Source organism: Sciurus vulgaris, assembly GCF_902686455.1.
Source record: "Sciurus vulgaris genome assembly, chromosome: 4".
Classification (NCBI taxonomy): domain Eukaryota; kingdom Metazoa; phylum Chordata; class Mammalia; order Rodentia; family Sciuridae; genus Sciurus; species Sciurus vulgaris.
In genome coordinates, this window is record NC_136464.1 from 14,428,233 (window position 1) to 14,449,776 (window position 21,544).

Consider the following 21,544-nt stretch of genomic DNA (forward strand, 5'->3'; position numbering starts at 1 on the left):
TACCGTCCCTAATGGACATCCGAACCATGGACTCTGCTCGGAAATCGTCCTGGCCAATTCGGCCCGCCGAGCTCTAGATTACCGCATCATTTCTCCCTAGCGTAGAGAAAGTGGGCCCGGAAAGGGAGGAGGGGGCGGGGACATTTCCCCCAAAGAATACATAAATAAACAAATAAACTGGCTCCTCGCCGCAGCTGGACGCGGTCGGCTGGGTCCAGGTTGGTGGTATTTGGAGTTTTCTCCTTCTGTTTGGAAACCCATCTCCACTCCCTCCCTCTCCCATCCCAGCCACCTCATTGCATCTTGCAGACGTCCGCCAACTTTGGGGCCCGGGGGGCGCTAGTGGCGCGGGGTTGCACCTGCCGGGGCTCGTGGGTGCTGCGGACCGCACGCTCTGCTAGGGCGGTGGTGGATACTGGCCGCTGGGTGAGTGGGTAAAAGGCGCTGCGCTGGGGAGGGAGTGGAGGACGCACCGCTGGTAGGGGCGCTGGAGCCGGGTTCGGCCCTGGTCCGGACATCGGTTCCCTCTAGCCCGGCTGCTTCCGAAAAGAGGCGAGCCCGGGGGGTGGTGTGTGTGTGTGTGTGTCGGGGGTGGGGGGTTCGGCGACGAGGGGTAGCGATTGGTGGTTTGCTGCAAGGGCCGGCGGCAGAGCGAGCGAGCGAGCGGGCGGGCAAGAGGAGGGGGCGGCTAACTTCCCGGGAGAAGGGGCTCTTTCCGCTCTCGGACTGGATAGGGAGCTACTGCTGCCACCGCGCCGCCGCCGCCGCCGCCACCGCCGAGGGCCCCGGGCAGCTGCAGGCTCCGCTCGCAGCGCTCGGAAAGTAACGTTTATTTGTTTGCTTGCGTTCAGCCTCTCCGGTTGTGCCGGATAGGCATCCCCTTGGACTTTGGGAACCCGTGTCCGACCTCTCCAGCCCGCAGCCGCCCATTCCGGCGCCTTCCCCACCCTCCCGGAATAACCCACATGCATCCCCTGCGTCCCGACCCGGGCGTGTGTGGGGGGTCCTCACCCTGGCGTTGGAAAGTCCCCCAAGGCGGGAGGGGGAGGGGAGGGGGCGGTAGAGGGAGGCTTCAGCGCTCTGGGCTTCATTTCAAAGCGCTCTCTCTCTTCCAGGTTGGGTCCGACCTGAACCCCTAACAGCGGAACCGCCTTCCGCCCTTGCCACCGCCGGAGCTGAGTCGCCGGCGGCGGCGGCAGCGGCAGCTGACGGACCGGGAGTTTCTTCTCCCACTGGATGGAGCTGAACTTTGGGCGGCCAGAAGAGCGCGGCCGTCCGGGGATCGCTGCATGCTGAGCTCCCTCGGCGAGACCCAGTGGCGGCTCGGGATTTTGGGGGGGGCGGGACCAGCTGCGCGCCGCCACCATGTTCCTGGCGACCCTGTACTTCGCGCTGCCGCTTCTGGGTAAGTCGAGGCCGACGCCGGCTTTATTTTTTTATTTTTATTGTTTTTACTATTTTTTAACCCACGAAGTCTTTCCGTGGGTCACTTGCGGCCGTCCCCCCAAATTCCAGCGCGGGTACAGTGGATGAGGGAGGAAGAAGTTTCGTTTTGGGAAGGGGACCACGAATCTCTGGGCTTGGGAAACGGTGGCGGCGCATCACCGCCTGCAGGGTGCCGTGCTTCTCTCTCTCTTTTTTCCTGTTTTCTAATGATCCAGCCTGGAGGGGAGCTGAGGGGTCTGAGTCCTTCCGCCCAGGCCTAGCGCCCCTTCCAGCTCCGCCGAGTTCGCGGGAGCGCGGCGGGCAGGTGGAGTGGGGGATATTGGGCAGGGAAAGCAAACTTCGAAGGGAAAACTTTTCTCCGAATAACGTTTCAGCGCTCGCCGCCCGGCTAACAGAGGACTGTGGCTCGCCCGCCTCTCGCCCAGCGCGCGCCTGGCTCCCAGTGGGCCACCAAGCTCCTCCACCCAGAGCCCTTGGGCCGGGGCCGGGCAGGGCCGAGCGAGCAGACCGGGGGCAGGCGGGGCACCTACTCGCCCAGGTCGCCCTGGGGCGGAGGGGCGGCGAGCGCGCTGGGCAGCGCAGGCTCCAGGACAGACCGAGCAAAGTCCACCGCTGAATCTGAGCCACCTTCCCGCGAGTCTGGGAGGAGGGGATGGCGGCAGGAGTTAGGGGGCCCGGAAAATGACCCCCTGGAACAAGAAGGTTGACCCGCGCCCCGCCCGGCGAGCCTCTGTAGGCTGGTCGAACATCCTGGTCCCAGCGCTCATCCTCCTCTGGGCTCGGGGCGTGGGGTCCCCGCCCCTCGGCATTCAGACTTACTCCCCTTCACCCCGCAGATTTGCTTCTGTCAGCGGAGGTGAGCGGCGTGGACCGCCTGGACTGCGTGAAAGCCAGCGATCAGTGCCTGAAGGAACAGAGCTGCAGCACTAAATACCGCACGCTGAGGCAGTGCGTGGCGGGCAAGGAGACCAACTTCAGCCTGGCATCGGGCCTCGAGGCAAAGGATGAATGCCGCAGCGCCATGGAGGCCCTGAAGCAGAAGTCACTCTACAACTGCCGCTGCAAGCGGGGCATGAAGAAGGAGAAGAACTGCCTGCGAATCTACTGGAGCATGTACCAGAGCCTGCAGGGTACGCGCTGACAGCCCTTGCCCCCTACCCCCCATCCCTCCCCCAAGGCTGGCGGGCCCCTCTGTCCCCTGGCCAGCTGATCTCATCCTTCACTCACTTCTCCCCAGCTGCGGAATGAGGACCTTTCATTGGCCCCTAGGGACCGCAGCAGCTGGTGTTTGCTGCGGCTGGGCTGAACAGCATTGTTGGGGCTGATTGTTTAAAAAAAAAACCCATTGAGGACATGGAGGCTACCCCCAAGACCCCTGTGACCCCTCTGAAACTTGCTCAGAGCATCAAAGTTGAAACCCATTAAAGGTCACCCAAGGAACTCAACCTTCTCTCCAAGGACAGCAGGCCCCAGGCTTTTAGCTGGTTTCACAGAATGATGATACAAAGTTTTGCCCTGCATCTTACCTGGGGTTTCCCCTCTTCTTCCCTTCCACCTATTCTGACATAAGATAAAGAAGTATAAAAGGTCCAGTGAAATCCAGTCTATCTTTACTTCTCTCAAAACCGATCCAAGGCAGATGTGTGAAAAACCATTTGTCATCTTAGATTAGCTGAGTCTTGAAGCAGCTGCTGCGGTTCAACCTTGGTTAATACAGAAGTAGCCCAGGAACTGGAAGATCACTTGCTACAACCATCCATTCCAGTGGGAAGGTTTTGGGCTTACATGTGAATCAAAGGTGGCTAGAGTTTGAGTTTGTAAACCTAACACAAACATCCTGTGCATTCCTTCTCCTGAGACTCACACTCACAAATTGGTAATACCCCAATTTGACCTGTCAGCTGCTACTTCTTCCCAGATTTATGAATGAAAACCTGTTTCAGAGGTGGGCTTTTTAATGGACAGGGCACCTGCCTTCTGACCACATGCCATGTTTTAGGAGCAAACAAATGGGGGGTCTCTTCTGGGTCACTTTTCTTCCATTGGCTCCTAGAGACAAGCAAAGCTTGTGACGTCACGGGCTCTCTCCTCTCTGATTTTGTTCCTTTGCAAAGAGTGGGAGAGTTTTCTGGCAAGATCAGACTGAGTTGCTCTCCAATGTTTTCATGGCACTCTGGGGAGAACAAGGACAACAAAGGCAGAGGAATGAAAAGAAATAACCATAGCCAAATACATGCATTTGAAATCTTGGAAAGTTTTAGTATCTTTTTGTTACACAATCATAACATAATTAGAATTTAGATTCGGCAGTGAAAGACTGCTTGAAATATATCTGTTCTTCAGATCTGAGCCCAATCTTCCTGTTGTTTTTAGGAAATGACCTGCTTGAAGATTCCCCGTATGAACCAGTTAATAGCAGATTGTCAGATATATTCCGGGTGGTCCCTTTCATATCAGGTAAGCAAATTTATCCTTCCACTCTTGTGATTGTGCCTGCTCGAAATCCCTTGGCTTATGTTCTCTTTGGCTCTCAAATAGTGTAGATAGTTGAATGGCAGAGTGTTTCTGGGAAATTAGAAATAGGATGATGATGATAATGAAGAGGCAGCATGCCTATTGATGATCGCATGACTTAAAAGTAATTCTAAATGAAGCAATGTGGTGTGGTGGTTTGGAAAAAGGAGGGGGAGGTGACTTGCTTGAATTTTTTTTCACATTAAAATATGATTGGCTAGCTCTTGGCAAAGGGAATGCCACTTCTGTCTGTAGGTGGCAATCATATTCTCTTGTTGCTGCATACCTTGCACAATGCCTCCCTGGAATGCGATCTATTCTAATGATGCCACTTTCTTTAGGAGAAGCTGAAAATAATCTTAGAGTGTTGAAGAGTTTTGGGTGGACACATTTGTCTGCCTTTGATTTAAAAGATTAAGCTCTCTCATCTGTTGACAATTCTTCTGTTTCTAATTTTTCCTGAGCAAGTATGTACATATCTAAGGAAATGTGCTCCTGTCCCAGTGGCCCTTTAAAATGTTATGTTACTTTTCATGGTTTGTTTTGTCTCTTTGCAGTTCTCCATTTGGTTTGAAATGGAATCTAGTTTTAGAATTAAGTTTTTTGTAACATCTGCATTCAAATAACCTATAAATATCAGACAAAGCAGTGATTTCTCTTAATGACATACAGATTCCAGACTGATGTTGTCTTTATTTATTTACAGTTAAGACATTTTCTCAAGTATATACAGCCATCACAAATTATGTGTTTCTTGGTGGTTAAACATAGTGGTTATGTTGAATTTGATCCTATGAGATGATGGTTGGTTACTGAGGGAGGGTTCTGGTGTTCTAAAATGCTTTATTTTTCCTACAGAAAAGCCATACAATCCAGGGAGTATGCTACTACTGATGCTATCTGTGAGCATATTCGACATTCATCCACCAAACATTCATAGGGCACCTCTTGTGTTTCACCTAGTGTGGTTTGGGCAGTTACAATTCCTGCTGGTGAATTTTAGAGGCAGCCAGCAACTGACATTTCTTAAGCCCTTACTATATGCCAGGCATTGTGTTGGTAGCTTTGCATCATTAACTTTCTTAAACATTATCCAGTGTTTCTCAGGTGATATCTCCTCCATTTTAGAGATGAGGAGATTGAGGCATTGTGAAGTTAGGATACCAGTCCAGAATCAGAAAGCTCCTGAATGGTAAAACCAGAATTTAAACCCAAATTTGTTTGATTGTAAGCATTTGTAACATTTACTCCTTGCTATTGGAGTGTAGTCCTGGGGCCTGCAGCATTGATATTGCTTGGATGTTCATTGTTAATGCAGAATCTCGGGCTCCATCCCAGGGCTACTGAATCAGAATCTGCATTTTAATGAGATCCCTGATCTGGGTCCCTCATAGTACATGAAGCTTGAGAATAATTTCCTTTTCATGTCCCTAATGTTTTCTGTCCTGTTGGTCCAGATGGGACAGTGACTCGAGTGGAGGAGAGATGCACAGATAGGTGTAGGTGACCATCCAGGCTGTCATCTGTAGGAACTAAGATGGGTATGGCTGCTGAGCTACCATTGCTTCCTCATGCTGTTGCCTGTGCCATAGAGTGTGACTCCCCTGTCTGTCATTGTACTGTTGACTGGGAGGGTATGGACCTTCCCGTGCAGTGAGAAGTTAGGAAGTGGACAAGGAAGAAAGACTATTTGGGTTTTAATTTCAGAACTGCTGTGAGGAATGGGGTCTGTCACAGACTCCTGTTCCTTCTCTGTGTCACTCATTTCTCATTGGTATAATGGAATAAATAATCTCTGGTCCTAACAGTCAGTGATTCTGAAGGAAGATGGAGGTCACTTCCAAATCCCTCCCCTGTGCTCTCTCATGGCCTTTCCAATCCTTGTATTCTTTTCTACCCTTGAATGGTACCTCATTCTCAGGTACTATTGATTGTCTGAATTATTATTTTTTTTAAATAAATACTGGAGATTCTTCTGCATGGTCCAGATTTCACTCATTCATTTATTGGATCCTTTTCTCAGCCAGGAACTCTTTTCACAGTAAATATCCTGAGATTGTGAGACCTGTCCTGCCAAGGATGCAGAAGTCGTCACATAATGAATTCAGCAGAGCCAGGAAGGCCTTATCAAGAGCTTCATTGTATATCTCAAGAACATTGAATTTAGGTTCTGGCACGAATGAGCTTTGACCTCTTACAGTGACTGTGTTTCTTAAGTGGGTATAGTAAAGCCAAATGGAGCCTTGAGAGGTTTAAGTCATTGAATAATGCATACTGTCCAGTTTGGTGTTTTAGGATGAGGAAGAATGGAGAAGCTAGATGATAGATATCGCTTTTCATGGTTTCATCTGAGTTTCTAGAACATCTGTCCTGAAAATATCTCTGAGGAAACGTGGACAATAGGGTTTTTGCCTTTTATGGATGTGGTGACCACCAGTTTCCACATTTGGATTTCTCTGTCCAGTGTGAAGAGTATGTTCACTCCTATGCATAAGTAGGGGCTGAATCCTCCCGGGAATAAGGCATACTTGATACTGTTGTACTTCCATGTTCTCTGGATTCCTCAAACCCACAACCATCCTTGACACTTTTTATTTGGTAAAGGGCCACGTTGAGATATATCAGTGTCCTGGTGGGAACAAGGAAGGGAACTAAAGGAAGGCAATGTCTAAAAACTGTCATCTCTCTCTTTTTTTTTTTTCTGAAGTGTGAACTGCAGGGAAAAAGAGCGGCTTAATTGGGTGAGATTTTAGTAGGAGGTTGGCCACCTCTTTTGGAAATTGGATAGCAGGAGTCTTTCACCTCTATGGCACACTAAGGGGCTGGAGGAGGTGCATTTCCTGCAGGTTGGGGCCAGAGTGATTTTGTGGGGGTCTGAAAGATGAAGTGCACAAAGGAAAAAGTGATCCAGTGCAAGAGGATGTTGGAGTAGAGGAAGGAATGCAGGGAAGTCTCCGGGGAGCCAAGAGGGAGCTTAGAGGCTCAGGGGCCCAGAAGCGGCAGTGCAGGGCTAAACATCTGCCTTTCTCAGCGACAGCTCTCAGCGCCTTAACCTCTGATCTGCTTCCCCTTTTCTTCTTCCAAAAATTCAAGCAACAGCACCAAGTAAATAGTGATTTGAAAGCATGATGAACCTGTTGGAATTTTTTCTTCTTTTGGAGGGAAGAACAAAGCAGCAAGAAAATTTGAAAGTACAGTGGGCACCAAGAAAAGCATAAGGGTGGAGAGCCAGAGGGAGGATAAATGCCCCTCTTCAGCAACAAGAGAAAAGGAAAGTTCCAAGGTTTCAAAGTATTGATCGGGAGACTAGGTTTTTTAGAGAAGCATCAAGAGATGCCAGAATGTCTGTGCATAGAATTAAAATGGAGGCGTCGCATACAGGAGTCAAGTGGAGAGAGTGTAGGGAAGAAGCAGCATTAGGATTAGATATCCTGAGTCTGATTTGGTGAAAGACAGTGTCATTTTCTTCTGACTCTGTCATTACTTCCTTAGCAAGTCCTCGGAGTGGCTTAAATCTCAGAAGCCTTAGGATCTTGAGATCGGTGCCTGAGTTGTTGGAAATGGTTTGCTCCAGCGTGAGATGTGCTAAGCTCTTTTGAGTCTTGCCCCTTTTTTTCTGAATGATGTAATGAATAACTAGCTATGTTGAGCCTTTCTGATTTAATGTATTATAACATTCATGTCACTATTAAAAAAAAAAAAAGTCAAAATTTTTGCATGTAGGAAAAAAGCCTTAGGATGTTATCTGTAGACTGAGACAGGAAGGCTTGAACTAGGCACCTGTGAAGAGTCTGAGGGTCCTTTTCTTTCTACACAGCCCTCTAACTGGGTTGCTCCTGTATTTGAGAACCCCATTAGTTCTCTGTTCTCACTGTGGCCTGTGGCACACTCCTTGGCATGCCAGGGAGACCCTGCATAGTCTAGCTCTGCTCTCCTCTTTCGTGAAGCCCCACATCCCTGTTCACTTGAGGTCCCTGGGCCACACCTCTCCCCCGGTATTCCATGTGCACCCACTTTCCAGTGCCTTTGCACATGACCTTGCCCTGGCTTGGAAAGCTTTTACTCCTTCAAGACACGATCAAATTCTGTCTCTAAGGGCCTTGCTGGAATCTCCTCAGCCAGGCACGTCCACTCAGGACTCCCTCAAGCTGCCTTGTGCTCTTGCTTTTATGATAGCCATTGATCAAGGCATATGGAGAGGACTTATTTATGTGTCTGTCTTTTGCACTGGAAACTCAGGGACTGGCTTGCTGGGCTGGTGTCTGTCCAAACTAAGCATCCTTCTTGGTCTGGAGCAGACATCTCATCAACCATTGTGCTGGTTGATTTGTGGGAAGGTGTTCTTAGGGATCTAATCCATCCCTCTGCTTTTACAGACCCTAAGCTTAAAGAAGAGAAGCCATTTAGCCAGGGTCACAGTGCTTGAGGGTAGCGTCAGGGACCTTTGCCAGGACACTGCCATATAGGAGGCCAGTTGGCCTCTCTTCTGCCTACTTTCTGGACAAGCCTCATTCATTCCCGGGACCTCAGCTGCCACTTACATGGATGACTCAGAGCTTTCCCTCCTACCACCTCTCCCGACTCTAATCCACTATTTCCAGCCGAATCCTGGTGACACCATCTGGCTCTATCTCAGTTACCTCAAACTCGGCAAGTCCAAAAACGGATCTTACTATCGCTCCCCCTTTTCTCCTTACACCCTCTCTTCCTGAGTCTCCTGGATTATATAATGGTGCCATCATCTGCCTGGTGATCTACGTAATAAACTGTGGGGTCAATTCCATCCCTTCTGCTGGCCTCAGTCCAGGCCCACCCTCGAGAGATTACCTGCTCACCCTTGTCCAAATGCTCCCCTCTCTCCATTCCCCGAATGTATTCATCTTGTTTGAATTTAGCATCTTGCTTGAACTTAGCATCGGGCTTCCCCTTGACCTCTGCTGGGTCTGTTTTCTTTCGTTCCTCCTGGCCTCCTCACTGCCAGGCCTTATCATGGTGCCTTGATGACTTGGTTCAGTCTTCCTTCACAGAGTGGTACTGATCAGCCTGTCTTGCCCCAGCCTCCTCTCTCACAGACAGGGCAGTGCCGCTTGCCGCCGACCAGAGGGACAAAGGACACGCACCCTTCAGAAGTTCGTGAAGCAGCTTCCGCTTTATTCAGATAACACCCTCAATATATAAGCAGTCTCATCATATGCAATTGTAACCAGATATGTCCATCCAATCCTATTAAAGGTCAAGTGATCACGAGCTCAAGCATACATGTAAGATATATCTGTCCACGTGCTAAGCGGCTGAACTAATTATCATACAGCCAATGGTGAACCTTCCTGTTTTTCTCAAGGCGCATTCAGCACGCCCTTTGGCTCTCTGCCAGTCACCATCTTGGATGCATGTGGTGTAATCCTGGCCCCAGGTCTCGCCCGCCACAGGGCAGGTGGACTGGCTTCCGTTTGGGCCAGTGCTCTGGGCACTTTGTGCTGCCACCCCTTTGTACCCACTGGTACTGGAGGAAGGATGCATGCTGTGAGCTTCCACATACAGGTTGACCCCCAGAACCTGCCATTCCTGTTGTCTTGGGCAGGTTATTTGAACTCACTGTGCCTCAGCTTCCTTTGGATGTAAAATGAGGTGATAATAACATTTGCTTGGTGGTTTTTGTGTGTGAACTAATGATGCTTTCTGGAAGACCCCTGTCATAGTGCCTAAAACTAGGTTCTCAATAAATCTTCACCATTTGAATGCACTGCAAAAGGCCTTGTTAGTGTGGGCTCACCCCTACTCAGAGGATGGGCTGTTTTTCTGCAGACAGTATTTCCTGATCTTCTATATCTTGAAGAGAGCAGCAATTGCAAACCTTCAGGAAAACTGCTTGTAAACTTCCTTGAGCAGAAGTGGAAAATCTATCCCCTATCTAAAAGACCCAAAGGAAGTCCTGCCTCTTAGTAACCCAGCTTGAAGCTGACCTACCTTTTTGTGGAAGTGCTTCCCTATTCCTGCTTGGAGTCTCTCCTCCTCCCTTAGGCTCCTGTCCTCGGGCTCTTTGGTTGGAAGGTGAGTTGCTTGTGGGGGACCACCTGGGGGCAGGAACTCTTTTTGTGCTTAAGGATTCTTTTGATCAGCCTTCTCTTCTCAGCCTCACTGATTCCCATGTCCTTCAACCTCACCCCATAAATCTTCCCAGCGCTCCTCCTGTAGAAGAATTTCTGCTCCTGAGAAGGGCAATGCCCTCAACCTGGGAGAGACTTCCGCCCCCGAGGCTCTGCTGAGTACACTTACATTTCATTTTCACAGACCACTACTTTTGGATTTTATTCTCTCCCTCTTCTGCCCCTCAGCAGTCCATTTTTATTGTGCACTGATATGAAATTACAAACAGATAAAAAAAGGAAAATAAATTTCAGTAGCCTAAGGAGAACCACTGTACCTGTGGATATAAGCCTTTTCAGATTTTCCCTATATAGGTGAATAAGTGTATATGTTGTACATACACATAGGCAAAACATACCTTTTTTTAAAAAAATAAATATGGGCTCCTAGTCTACATATGCTTTCTTATTTTCTTCCTGATGACCTTGAAGAACCTGGGTCTTTCTATGTCACTGACCACTTCCTAAAAGGCAGCGTTTTATTATTTAGATTATATGTCAAATCTCAAAACTTTCGTGAAGGAAGCAGTAGAAAAACTCTAGTTGCTGGGTGTGGTGATGCATGCCTGTAATCCCAGAGGTTTGAGAGGCTGAGGCAGGAGGATCACGAGTTCAAAGCCAGCCTCAGCAAAGGAAGGTGCTAAGCAACTCAGTGAGCCCTGTCTGTAAATGAAATACAAAAATAGGGTTGGGGATGTGGTTTCAGTGGTTGAGTGCCCCTAAATTCAATCCCCAGTATCAATAAAAAAGAGAACATCCTAGTGTCCTATCTACTTATGGCAAAGGACTGAATGTCTATTGAAGGCTGTGAAGGTGGGACACAGTCAAATATTTTGCATAGAGTTACTGTAAGTTCTGGTACCAGAAAAGGGAGATAAAACATCAGTGAGTGACAGGTAATTGCTGGAACTGAAGATGGTTACAAGGTGCAAAATTATTTATAGCCAATATGTCTGTCCTCATTCCTTCTTCTTAGTCCTCTGAAGTATTTCTTTCTACTGTATCTTAATTTTTCTGCTGTTGACGCTTGCTCTTGCCAAAAGATGCCCTTTTTGTTCTCTTGGACACAGCACCAAATTCTCAAGAGAAGATACAAATTGGGCATGTTTGGTCCAAAGAGTTCAGAAATAGGAGCCCTGTGCTGTTTTTAGGTTAACCTCTAGGTAGCTGGTGACCTTGGGCTAGTGTTTGCCCTTCTTGAGCATCATCTGGTCCTTTTACAATGTAACAGCAGTGGACCAGGGTGATCTTTAACAGATCTTCCCTCTTTCTTGAAGGATTTGTGTATTGAATCTTGTGTTATTCTGGGACTTAAGGCTTTTCTTTCTAGCATTTTCTTCGTGCCACCGAAACTTGTGATCCTGGCATAAAGATCTTTCATATTAATAACATTCGTAAATGACAACTTTTACTCAGTGTGTACATTATTTTGAACTCAGCTGTATTTAAGGCATCTTATTTTCAATTTGTGGAAGAAGATAAAGTTGAAAAAGAAAGAAAGAAAAAAATTATCAGGAAATTATAGAAAATAGGGAAAAGGGAAAATGAAGTCAGAAGTGAGCTCAGTAGACGAAACAGAAGCCATAAGACTGTTTACATAGATTAAATGATCAGAAGTGCCCTATTTGTTTTACTGGGATAAATAAAAGCACCTGATTGTAGATGCAGTAGGACTTTTGGAGGTGACTCTAGTCCAGTCCCCTTATTTACTGATAAGAAAACTGAGAGTTCCATAAATTTGTGGGATAGTGGGACATAAATTGTCTGGAACAGTGATGACAGTGAACTTAGGTGTGTGTGTGTTTGTAAATTGGTATTTGGGACTCTCCACACCCTGGCCGTCGCCCCGCCCCCTTGCTTGTCCTTCACCTGCTCCAATCTGGGCACCCTTCAGGAGACAACGCTTGTCCTCCCACAGGCAGCCAAGGCAGAGCCCCAGCCAGGGGCTTCAGTGAGGGGGTCATCCTCCATTGTTTGGGCACAAGGATTAATTAATAGGTCTCTGGTAGCAGGAACCAGTGGCCCACATTCCTCTTCATATCTTGCGTCCCCCTTCAGAGTTGCCTGCAAGGAAGATGAGAAATTATTTGTTGCCATAAACCCTCCCAGACCCCCAGATGTAAGCAGAAAAAAAAAATGAATCTTTCATCTGGAATTTTCTGTTCAAGAAGTTAACCACTTCCGTAATTTAGAGACTCAACTAGCTGGGTCAGTGATGAAAACGAATGGGGTAATTTGCATAAGGGGCTAATTTATTATGTCCCCTGGGCATTGCTTTCATCTCTCTTTCCTTTCTAATTAATGTTCTAAGAGGGTCTATCACCATATCAGAAATTAGGGGTGAAAGCAGCCATTGTTAACCTTTATTATTATGGTTTTTTATCTTCTGTGATCTTTTAAACCATTTTCTCTTCATATCCGGGATTTACGGAGATAAGGCTGCAGAGTGTTTTAGAGAGAAGATTTTAGGGGTGTGCTCTGTCATGATCTTTCTTCAAATAGTTGGTTGTTATAAAAAGCCAAAATGACTCAGGACAGCTTTCAGAGAGAGGGATTTGCAAAACATACAGAGGATATGGCCCTGCTAGCGAAATCGGTGCTAAAAACAAGCCCTCTAAGACATCTATATAAAATGTGTACACACACAGAGGTTTGGAAGTATTTGTGTTTCTGTCTGCTTGTGGGGTGTGCATTTATAGTGTGCATAAGTGCAGATGACTGTATTATCCACCGTTTTGGCCTCGAAGAGATTTCCTTGACATGTGTTTCAGTCGGTCCTGGCTGGCTGTGACAGGGGCAGCTGTGCAGGGCCTGGTGGAAGCAGCTGAGGAAAGGCAAGAACAAGCAATTTCTTCGAAAATCAATTGCAATTTACTCCTACTAATTGGCCTAAGGTCCACCCCCGTCCACGCATTAGCATATGACAGACTTTTAATCATTTGGTCAAATGGCCTATATTTGGTCAAACCACAGTTCCCTCTGGGACTCTGTCCATCCCAGAAATGTGTTGTACAATCCTGCCGTATATTTAAATGGGAGGTGCCTGAGGGGAGAGAAGTTTCTTTGGGAACTGTGTCCTGCTAAAAGATAAGTATTGTGCTTTATGATTTTTGAGGAAGAAACCTGGACTCAGAGAAGTTGAGCAATGTTCTGAGGGTCAAACAGCCAATACCTGGAAGAGCTCAGATTCACACCTTGTTCCCAAAACTACAAATCAGTGTTCTTTCTACTGTTACCTGATGACATTTGAAGCACAGACATCTCCTCCTTAGTCTCCCACCTCAAAACACTGTTTGACAAAGCACCTTTAAAAATTGAAATATAAACCAATACCTATTATTTTAATATTTAGCCCTGACTTCTGATGAATTCTTAATTGACAACCAAAATCCAGAACACGCACACTATTAAAACCATTCCTGCGGAACTGCAGAAATATTAACCAAAGAAGCAATTTCTGGATTCTATCTTTTTTCATTTCAGTGCGAGACGGAAGGCTTCTAAAGTAGAGCAGAATGCCTAGGGCCATTTTTTGTCATGTTGTCATATAAATAGCATTACACAGCGGTAAAGAAAGGAATACATAGTTGAGTCCCACTTTAAGGTGACCTAATATGCTATTCATTTGTCTTCTTCCATGCTGGTACCATTTTCCTTAACGTCCCTGTGAATCGTCGAAGGAGCGCCATGCCAACTGATATTTCTGTTACCCTTTGCACATTATCATTTTGTGTATACTTAATAATGTATGAAAATAAGTATCCTTTGCATTCTAGTAGGACTAGGCCAGCAGATTTCCTCGAGCCCATGTTTATGAAATGTTTCATTGATCCTTGTTCCTGGGAGTTTTCAAATAAACTTGAAGAAGCAGATACCAGGAGATCACTAAATTCTGGGGAGTCCTCAATGGAACCCTGTTTTTTCCCCTGTGCTTGGGAAAGGCAAGTGACATCTGTGTGGAAAAGGGGTGACCACGCAAAGACTCTGAGCGTACCCCCAGGTGGAGATGATTACCCTCTCCCTGCTAATTCATGAGAAATAAAAATAATTACAACATTTCTGAGAGGAAACGCCGAGGGTATTAGACATGGAATAACTTGTTTAATCCTTGCTCAGAAGTAAGCATTCTTGGCCTCATTTGGTGGATGAGGAAACCGAGGCCCTCATCTGAGGATACACACCTAAGGAATAGCCAGTCAGCATTCTTACACAGCGAGTCTGGCTCCAGATCCCAGCCTAGAGCACCCGTCTGCATACACAGAGCAGGAGAAAAGTCCCAGGACAATGACGTGCACAGATGCATGAGTGGCCAATATTTACTGAATAATAAGTATGCACATTTTGAATTTGTAACATATGTAATACATGTAGGCATATGTTACATATAAAATCCAGGTTATGTGCATTTAGAACGAAGAGAAGAATTGGCACTTTTCCGTGACCTCCATCAGTTTTCAGTTTTTCAGGCTTCTAGAATTTCCTTCTCACCAAATTCATCCATCAGATACTTGAGAACTTACTATGGGCCTAGTTGTTGGCTCCAGTGACTCAGAGGTAAATAGGACTCTTTCATTGCCTTCTAAGAATTCTTTTCTTAGTTCTTTCATTGTAGGATAGATACAAACAAAATAAGTTAGGACAAATGAGGAGAACTCTGTACAGCTCATAGCTAGCTCTGAGGAGGGACCAGCTGACTCGATGGGGCTGTGGGTGGAAGACGCTTACTGACAGGGACTTTTGAGCTGGGTTTTGTGGAATGGGGAAGAGCTCGATAAATAGAGGTGGCTAGTGACAGTGTTCAGGCAGAGCAACAGCACAGGTGAGGCAGACAGTGGGCCATCTGCTGTGGTGGAGCCCCGGGTGTGAGGAGTGGAGTGGGAAGAGCCAGGCAGAGGCAGATTTGCCCAGTTTGGGGGTTTGGCCTTGAGTAGAACTGAGGAAGGCTGATGGCTTCACTTTCCTCAGCACCGCTGGAATTTTTAGGTAGAATCACAAGAAGTTGCCATTTTTGTAGCTCAAGACGATAGTTTAGCAGAATTCCAGAGGTTTAACTTAATATAGTTTTATGTCCGACTAGCACACACAGGGGCTCTGGATGCTTCTAGATTGGAGAATGACATAGGCCTACTGTGGGAGTAATACCTCATCACAGAAGGCACCTTCTGGGGAAGCGAAAAATGAGTCCAGGAAGGCTGCATTAGCTTCAGCCTCTGCTGCAGTCACGGCAAGTGTGGGTCAAGGTCAAACTCCTTCTCCCAGAATTTCCTTCTCTTGAGGGTAAGAGGTGCATAAGGCTCCAGGCAAGAGGGAAGTGCACACAGTCAGCCTTTTAGGTAGCAGGGGCAGGTAGAGGAGCAGGAGTCAGTGGGGCTGCCCAGGCCTCCCTGGTGGTCCTGGGATGGTGGGTGAGGGCATAGGTAGAAGAGAATGACAGCAGGCAGGAATGAGGGCAGCACGTGGAGTCGCTTGGAGCCAGACCACGAAGGCCTTGGAGCTGGGAACCTTTTGACTGTGGAGGAGCAAGGTGGGGGCATCTCTGGCAGTTGTTCAGTGGGGCCCAGCAGACGTTGAGTGATGTGGCTGGTGAAAAGAGGCTTCCTGCCAGGCGCAGCGCCCTCCTGCAATCCTAGCGACTTCAGGAGGCTGAGGCAGGAGGATCACAAATTCTAGGCCAGTCTGGGCAATTAGTTTTAAAGATTAAAAAAAAAAAAAATAGAGTTGGGTTGTGGCTCAGTGGTGGATCATGTGCTTAGTATGTGTGAGGCCCTAGGTTAATCCCCAATACCACAAAAAATAAGGAAAAAAGGAAGAGAGAGAGAGAGAGAGAGAGAGAGAGAGAGAGAGAGAGAGAGAGAGAGAGAGAGAGAGAGAGAGAGAGAGAGAGAGAGAGAGAGAGAGAGAGAGAGAGACCCCCCTGGGAATATGCATAATCTGGATCCCTGAGGGCTGTGGCTCCCTCCTGCCTTTCCGTGGCATGCCAATTACACCCCACACTGCCCTCTGTTCTGGGTGGGCTTCTGCTTTCCCACTTGTGGACAGTGGCTCAGGCATGGACTTTGGTTCCCCAGTCTAGCACTGTCCTCTCGCTTGGGAGGGATGGCACTGCCTGGCCTCTCTGAGGCCCTCTGTCTCTCTGATGAGTGGGACCTGTTTGGAGGACTCCATGTATGGGCTTTTTAAAAATCTATTCTCTATTTACTATTTTCTTCATCTGGCTCCCGAGTCTTCTGTCTCAACTTGTCGGGTTTCTGCACCAAATTCTCAACTTGATTCAGAACATTTTGCCGGATCTGAATGAAAACTCAAAGGTTCCCAGTGCAGGGAGTTGTCTTAATTGAAAGTGATGCCTGCTAACCGCAGGGCACACCCGGTGAGGGCAGGAGGAGGGTGGGCTATAGGGACTGCAGCCAGCCATTACTGCATGGGGCTGGCTCCTGGGAAGCTCCGGAACCCTCTGTGTGTGCTAACTTGAGCTCAGGGTGTGTTTATGACATTGCTTTGGTGACCCTCTGAGGATTGCTGGTGCTCCCAGGGAGGAAAGCACTCAAAGCCTGGCAGCAATCCCCAGTATGAAGAGCCACTAGGAGGACCATCTGCAGGCAGCCAGAGACTGGGGCAGGGATGGGGAGCATCCGGAGGGGGTGAGGTTCTGCTGATCCTAGGAAATTATGCAGTGCACAGTAGCAGTGGTAGAGAGCAGAAGTCTTGGAGTGAAGCATGCCTGGGTTTGAATTCTGTGTTCCAGCACATCACTAGCTGTGGGAACATGGTAGATAGTTGTGTAGAATGTTCTAGTTCTTCTATTGTAAATGGGATAAAAAACACCAGTTTGTAGGGTTGTTGGAGGTCACACTTAGAGGAGTCAGCATGTTCAACCCTGCTGAACTGCTCCGGAATGGAGGGGAGTGCCCTCCGTGTGTTCCTTTTATGTGCTTTTTAACTCCCTTCCTCCCTCCTCCCTCCATTTATTTACATGAATGGGAATAGTGGATTTTTTAGTAGATTTAGTTCTCCTTTTTGCTCTGAGAAAGAAAGAAAGAGAAAAAACAGTGAGAGAAACACTAGTAGCTATTCCTGAAACGACAATCACCAATTCACTTCACTCCTGAACATTGACTATCTGCTCTCAGAATAGTAGTAGCTCAATTCTTCGAGAATTTACTAGCTTGCCAAGGTACTATGCTAGTGTCTGGGGAGACCCTGGTGATCTAGAAAGAAAAGTACAGTGCTATGGAGAGAGGAGGGAAGCAGAGAAAAAGAGAACTGGGATGCAGAAAAGAAAGTTCTAGAAGGAGGTATAAGGAGGTGGGCAGTGGATTTTAGGTGAGCCAGTACACATGAGCAGGAGAGGAAAGGGTGTTTCACCCAGCCCAGAAAACTAATATTGGCTATGCGAGCCCTGTGTTGAGCAGATGTGAGCGTGGTGAAAACCTAGTGTATTTTTTTCCCTGATTATTCCAAGAATGTTTAAAAAATGTAATGTTTGCAAACAAAGTAGAAACAGTCGAAGCATTGTTTTCTATAGCAGGATAAGGTTCACTGGCTCTGGGTAGTTTTTCATTCTTGTCTTCCAAATTGTAATTTTAAAAGATGAGGCAATTTCATATTCAAGAGTTTCCTTTGTCTGAAATAAATTATCTTTCTACCCAGTTTCAGAAACAATGAACAAATATAATGCATCACATTACAGCGGGTGTAGCTAGCTTCCTATAAATTATGTTCCGTGCATTTGCGTGGCAGACAGAGCAGTGTATCCTATACTTGTCGACGTTGTTGCTCAGAAGCAAAACATGAAGAAGCAGAGACTGCAAAAGTGTGTTTCTTTCTCCTCCTGGAAGAAGAGGGGAACTTTAGACCCCAGAAGCCCTACTTTTGACATTCTGCAGCTGTTGGTGGCTATGTCACTCTGCAGAGAGTGAACTTGCTGGGACTATATGTGCACGGGGTCAGGAGAGGGTCAGCATTCTGAGCACTGCCATTTGTCTCAGTCCCCTTTGTCTGGGCTTGAGTTCCCTCTAGAATCCTTTCTTAGAAGGGCATTGCCTGGATAGCACTTCCTTTTGGGCTGGTGGTAGCTGTTCTTTGAATGCGGTCTGGTTGGTCATGTGGAGATGTTTTCTGAGGATCTGTCTCATGAAATTCCCTCCTGTGACAAGTTCCTCCTTAGAAAGTAGGCATCACCAGCAGGATCCAGATTTCCGTAGAAATCTTCAGGCTTGAGACTGTAGCTATCGTGGTTCCCTAGGAACATTTTTGGGATGCCTCTCACTCAAGTCCTGGCCCTGAGGTCAGAGTCAGAGCTGGCTGTGGTTGCCAGCGAGTAACCACAACGAAGACTTAATTGTGAAATGTCTGATGGGTGCCCATAAATAGGGTATGAGATACTTTCATAGGCTGCTTCATTGAATTCTCACAAAAGCCCTGAGTGTTAGGCTGGAGGGGGCCATTAATTACACTTTGCATAAAAGGAAACCCAAACTCAGAGTAGTCCATTGGCCTGCTTAAGGCATAGGGCTGTTTGGTGGCAGATCCTGAACTGTAGCCAACGTCTGTCCAGCTCTAAAGGCTTAGCTCCTCACAAGCCATCCTGCTGGCTGCCTTTTTGATTATTTGGTTAAGAACAAAAGTGGCTTAAAAGACAAGGTGAATTCTCAGCTACCTCTGGTCTGAATAGAAATGTATTTGAATGGAAAAATAATTCTATCTCTTAATTTAGAAAGGCTTAGGAGGAATGCTCTGGATGTGGTCAGAAGTTGTCTTGGATTCTTCCCTGTCCTTGGCCTTAGTTTTAGTGACCAGGGCCTGTCCTAGCTGGCTGTATTGACTACAGTGACTTCCAAGGACCTTGGAGCTCCTGGGGGTCTTTGCTTCCACCTTGTTGCCAATGGCCTGCAACTCTGGTTTCTATGGAGTCTCTTGCTTCCACCAGTATTTCCTAAATGGAATTCAGAGGACCCCAGGAATCAATGGATATATTTTCTGAAGTCTCTGAACTCTTTGCAATATGACCAGTCAGCAGCCTGCTGGAGAGTTCCACCAAGATATTTTAGCCACAACCCAAATGTGTTCCGTATTGATCTGCCCCTCTCTCTTAAGACCAGGGCATGAGGGAGAGGTGTATTATAATTTTAGGGAGATATTTTTATGTACCTGGGGAGAGCAATGCTGTCATGGAAAGAATGTGGGCTTAGTGCCACACCTGTGTTTACATCTTAACTTCATATTTCATAATGTAGGCAAGTTGATTGCTCATGATTTGTAAAATGTGGATTACATCTATTGGCAGAGTCCTTGTGAGGGTTGGATCTGTTGTGAGACCACATGTTGAGGGGTGCACACCATGTGGAGAACCTCACAGTGGTAGAAGTTCTTACAAAAATCAAGAACTTTGCTCATCAGCCTCCAGATGTCTCCCTGCACCCAGGGAGGGCGGTGGTCTGTGGACTTCTTCTTGCAGCTTTCCAGGGCGGGTGCAGTTATCTTACACTTTCCGGGCTGCATCCCAAGGCCCCTCTGTATTTGACTTGATATTCTCATATTACCTGGTTTGCCTGAAAACTGAAGTGGCCCACCATGCAGTAGCCACCAGCTCTGTACTCCCTTGTTATAATCTGCAGCCCTGCCTCTTGGTTACTGACTTTTCCCAGACTTTCTGGCCACCTGGCAGGGCTAAGAAGATCGCACCCCCATGCCCTAGCCTTCATTAAGAGAAGTGAGTCTACTTACACAGTAGAAATAGCCATTCAGAAAGACTTTTATGCAGGTTGGGCTTGCTACTCAAATTGTGGCAGGCCTTGTAGAAGGAAGGAGGGCAAGTGCTTGTGGGCTCATAGCCTGAATTGAATGGAGACACTTCCCGTTAAGAGCAGAACCAAAAAGCCTTTTAGATAAGTACTCTAAGGTGGGCCTTAAATGACCTACAAATATTACTCCAGATGTAAAACATTCACAAAGTTAAATCTTTAGAAAACCCTAAAATAGAAAAATTTACACTCAGGGTTTTATATTTCATGATTGAAAACGGCAGCAGCAACAACAAAAACCCCAGAAGGCCTTCTTGCTGTCCACATCCTTGGGGGACCCTGCTAAAACATGGAGGTCACAATGAAGCACTGCCTGTTCCTGCCCTGTCCCCTCAGTCAGCCTCACTTCTTCATCTCTGTCCCTTTCTTCAGTCTTGCACCTTCCCAAATGACGTTGATTGCTTGCTCCCTAAGCCCTGACTCTGCCAGGCACCTCCTCACCTGCCACTGCCCAGGAGTCGCCCCCTGCCTGGTGCGGGGTGCTGGCATCTGCTGCTGTGGCCTCCCAGTAGCTTCCAGGAGTGAAGGAGTGCTATTGACTGAATGTTTAGACTCCTAGAGGGCTGGCCTTGGACTTGAGAAATTCTTTGTGTGTGTGTGAGACTCCTAAGTTAAAGTCTCTGAAGGTCCCATTAAGTAAGTTTCTCTTCTTCTGTGGCAGAGCAGGTGTTTGGGCCGTTTCAGTGGTTCTCACTTGGCAACATCATGCACTTTCTGCTGTCAGTGTTCCAACAGAGGAGGTTTTGTGATGGCTTGATGCATTTCACACATACACACATCTTGTGACGCTTGGTTGAAATTTTTGTGCTGTATGGTGATCTCTCTGTGAAGTTTCTGGTTCTGGCTTGCTATGTTCTCTTTGGTGCTTTGTCAGAGGTCTTGGATGACTTCTGCCTTTGGCAATAGATGTTTACCAGACCATCTTTTGAGATCTGGACGTTTTGCTACGTCTGGGGACATTGTCATTGATGGGTTTGATGATGGCCCTGAACTTGTGAAGTTTATAATCTGGGTGAGGGAGATGGAATGAGTTAAAACGAGTGGTTTGGTGCTGTGAAGAAGGAACAGAGCAGTAAGATAGCAAAGAGGGGGGGCAAGGGACTCCCCTATACCAGTGTGTCGTTAAGGGCCTCTCCAAGGAGGGGACTTTGAACTGAGACCTGTATGAGAAAGAGGAACTGGCCATTCTGAGCATCAGCCAAAAAGCACTGTTGGCAAAGCTCAAAGGTCCCCAGAGTGAAGAAGAGGTCAGTGTGGTCTGCGTGTGCCAGTGATGATGTCCTTCTCCCACCCTGAGCAGAGGGCCAGTGATGGGACCAGGTCACTGCCAGGGAGCCACGGACCAAGGTGGTGGGGAACTAGGAAGCTTCAGGTCATGACACCTGCTTTAGGGTCAGGAGCTAATGTACCATCACCCAAGAAAGCATCCGTTGTTGCGTTTCACACCAATCTAAAACTGAGATACAGCCTCAACCTCGGGCTGAATGGGGAGGTGTGGTGTGTTGAGTGCCACGCGGAGTGAACCACTGTGCCCTGCTCCACTCCAGGTGGTGTGCTTTGAAAACTGTATTTCTTAAACCAGCGTGCTCTTTCAGTGCTGGGTTCATGTTTTCTACGGATCTGTCTCGTTTAAAA

General features: G+C 47.3%; 1 protein-coding gene across 3 annotated transcripts in view; it reads left to right on the forward strand.

Moving 5' to 3' along the window:
- Positions 1-299: 299 nt before the first annotated feature.
- Positions 300-21,544, forward strand: part of GFRA1 (GDNF family receptor alpha 1) — a 191,336-nt gene continuing 170,091 nt past the window's right edge. The window contains exons 1-4 of one of the 3 annotated variants that reach the window (XM_079136641.1): positions 300-426; positions 1,116-1,405; positions 2,283-2,576; positions 3,820-3,903. In XM_079136641.1, coding sequence (XP_078992767.1) covers positions 1,366-1,405; positions 2,283-2,576; positions 3,820-3,903 — 418 coding nt within the window. In that variant the 5' untranslated portion in view covers positions 300-426; positions 1,116-1,365. Of the gene's footprint in view, positions 427-695; positions 823-1,115; positions 1,406-2,282; positions 2,577-3,819; positions 3,904-21,544 lie in introns of those variants that run through there. The other 2 variants (XM_079136643.1, XM_079136642.1) reach the window with 2 other exon arrangements.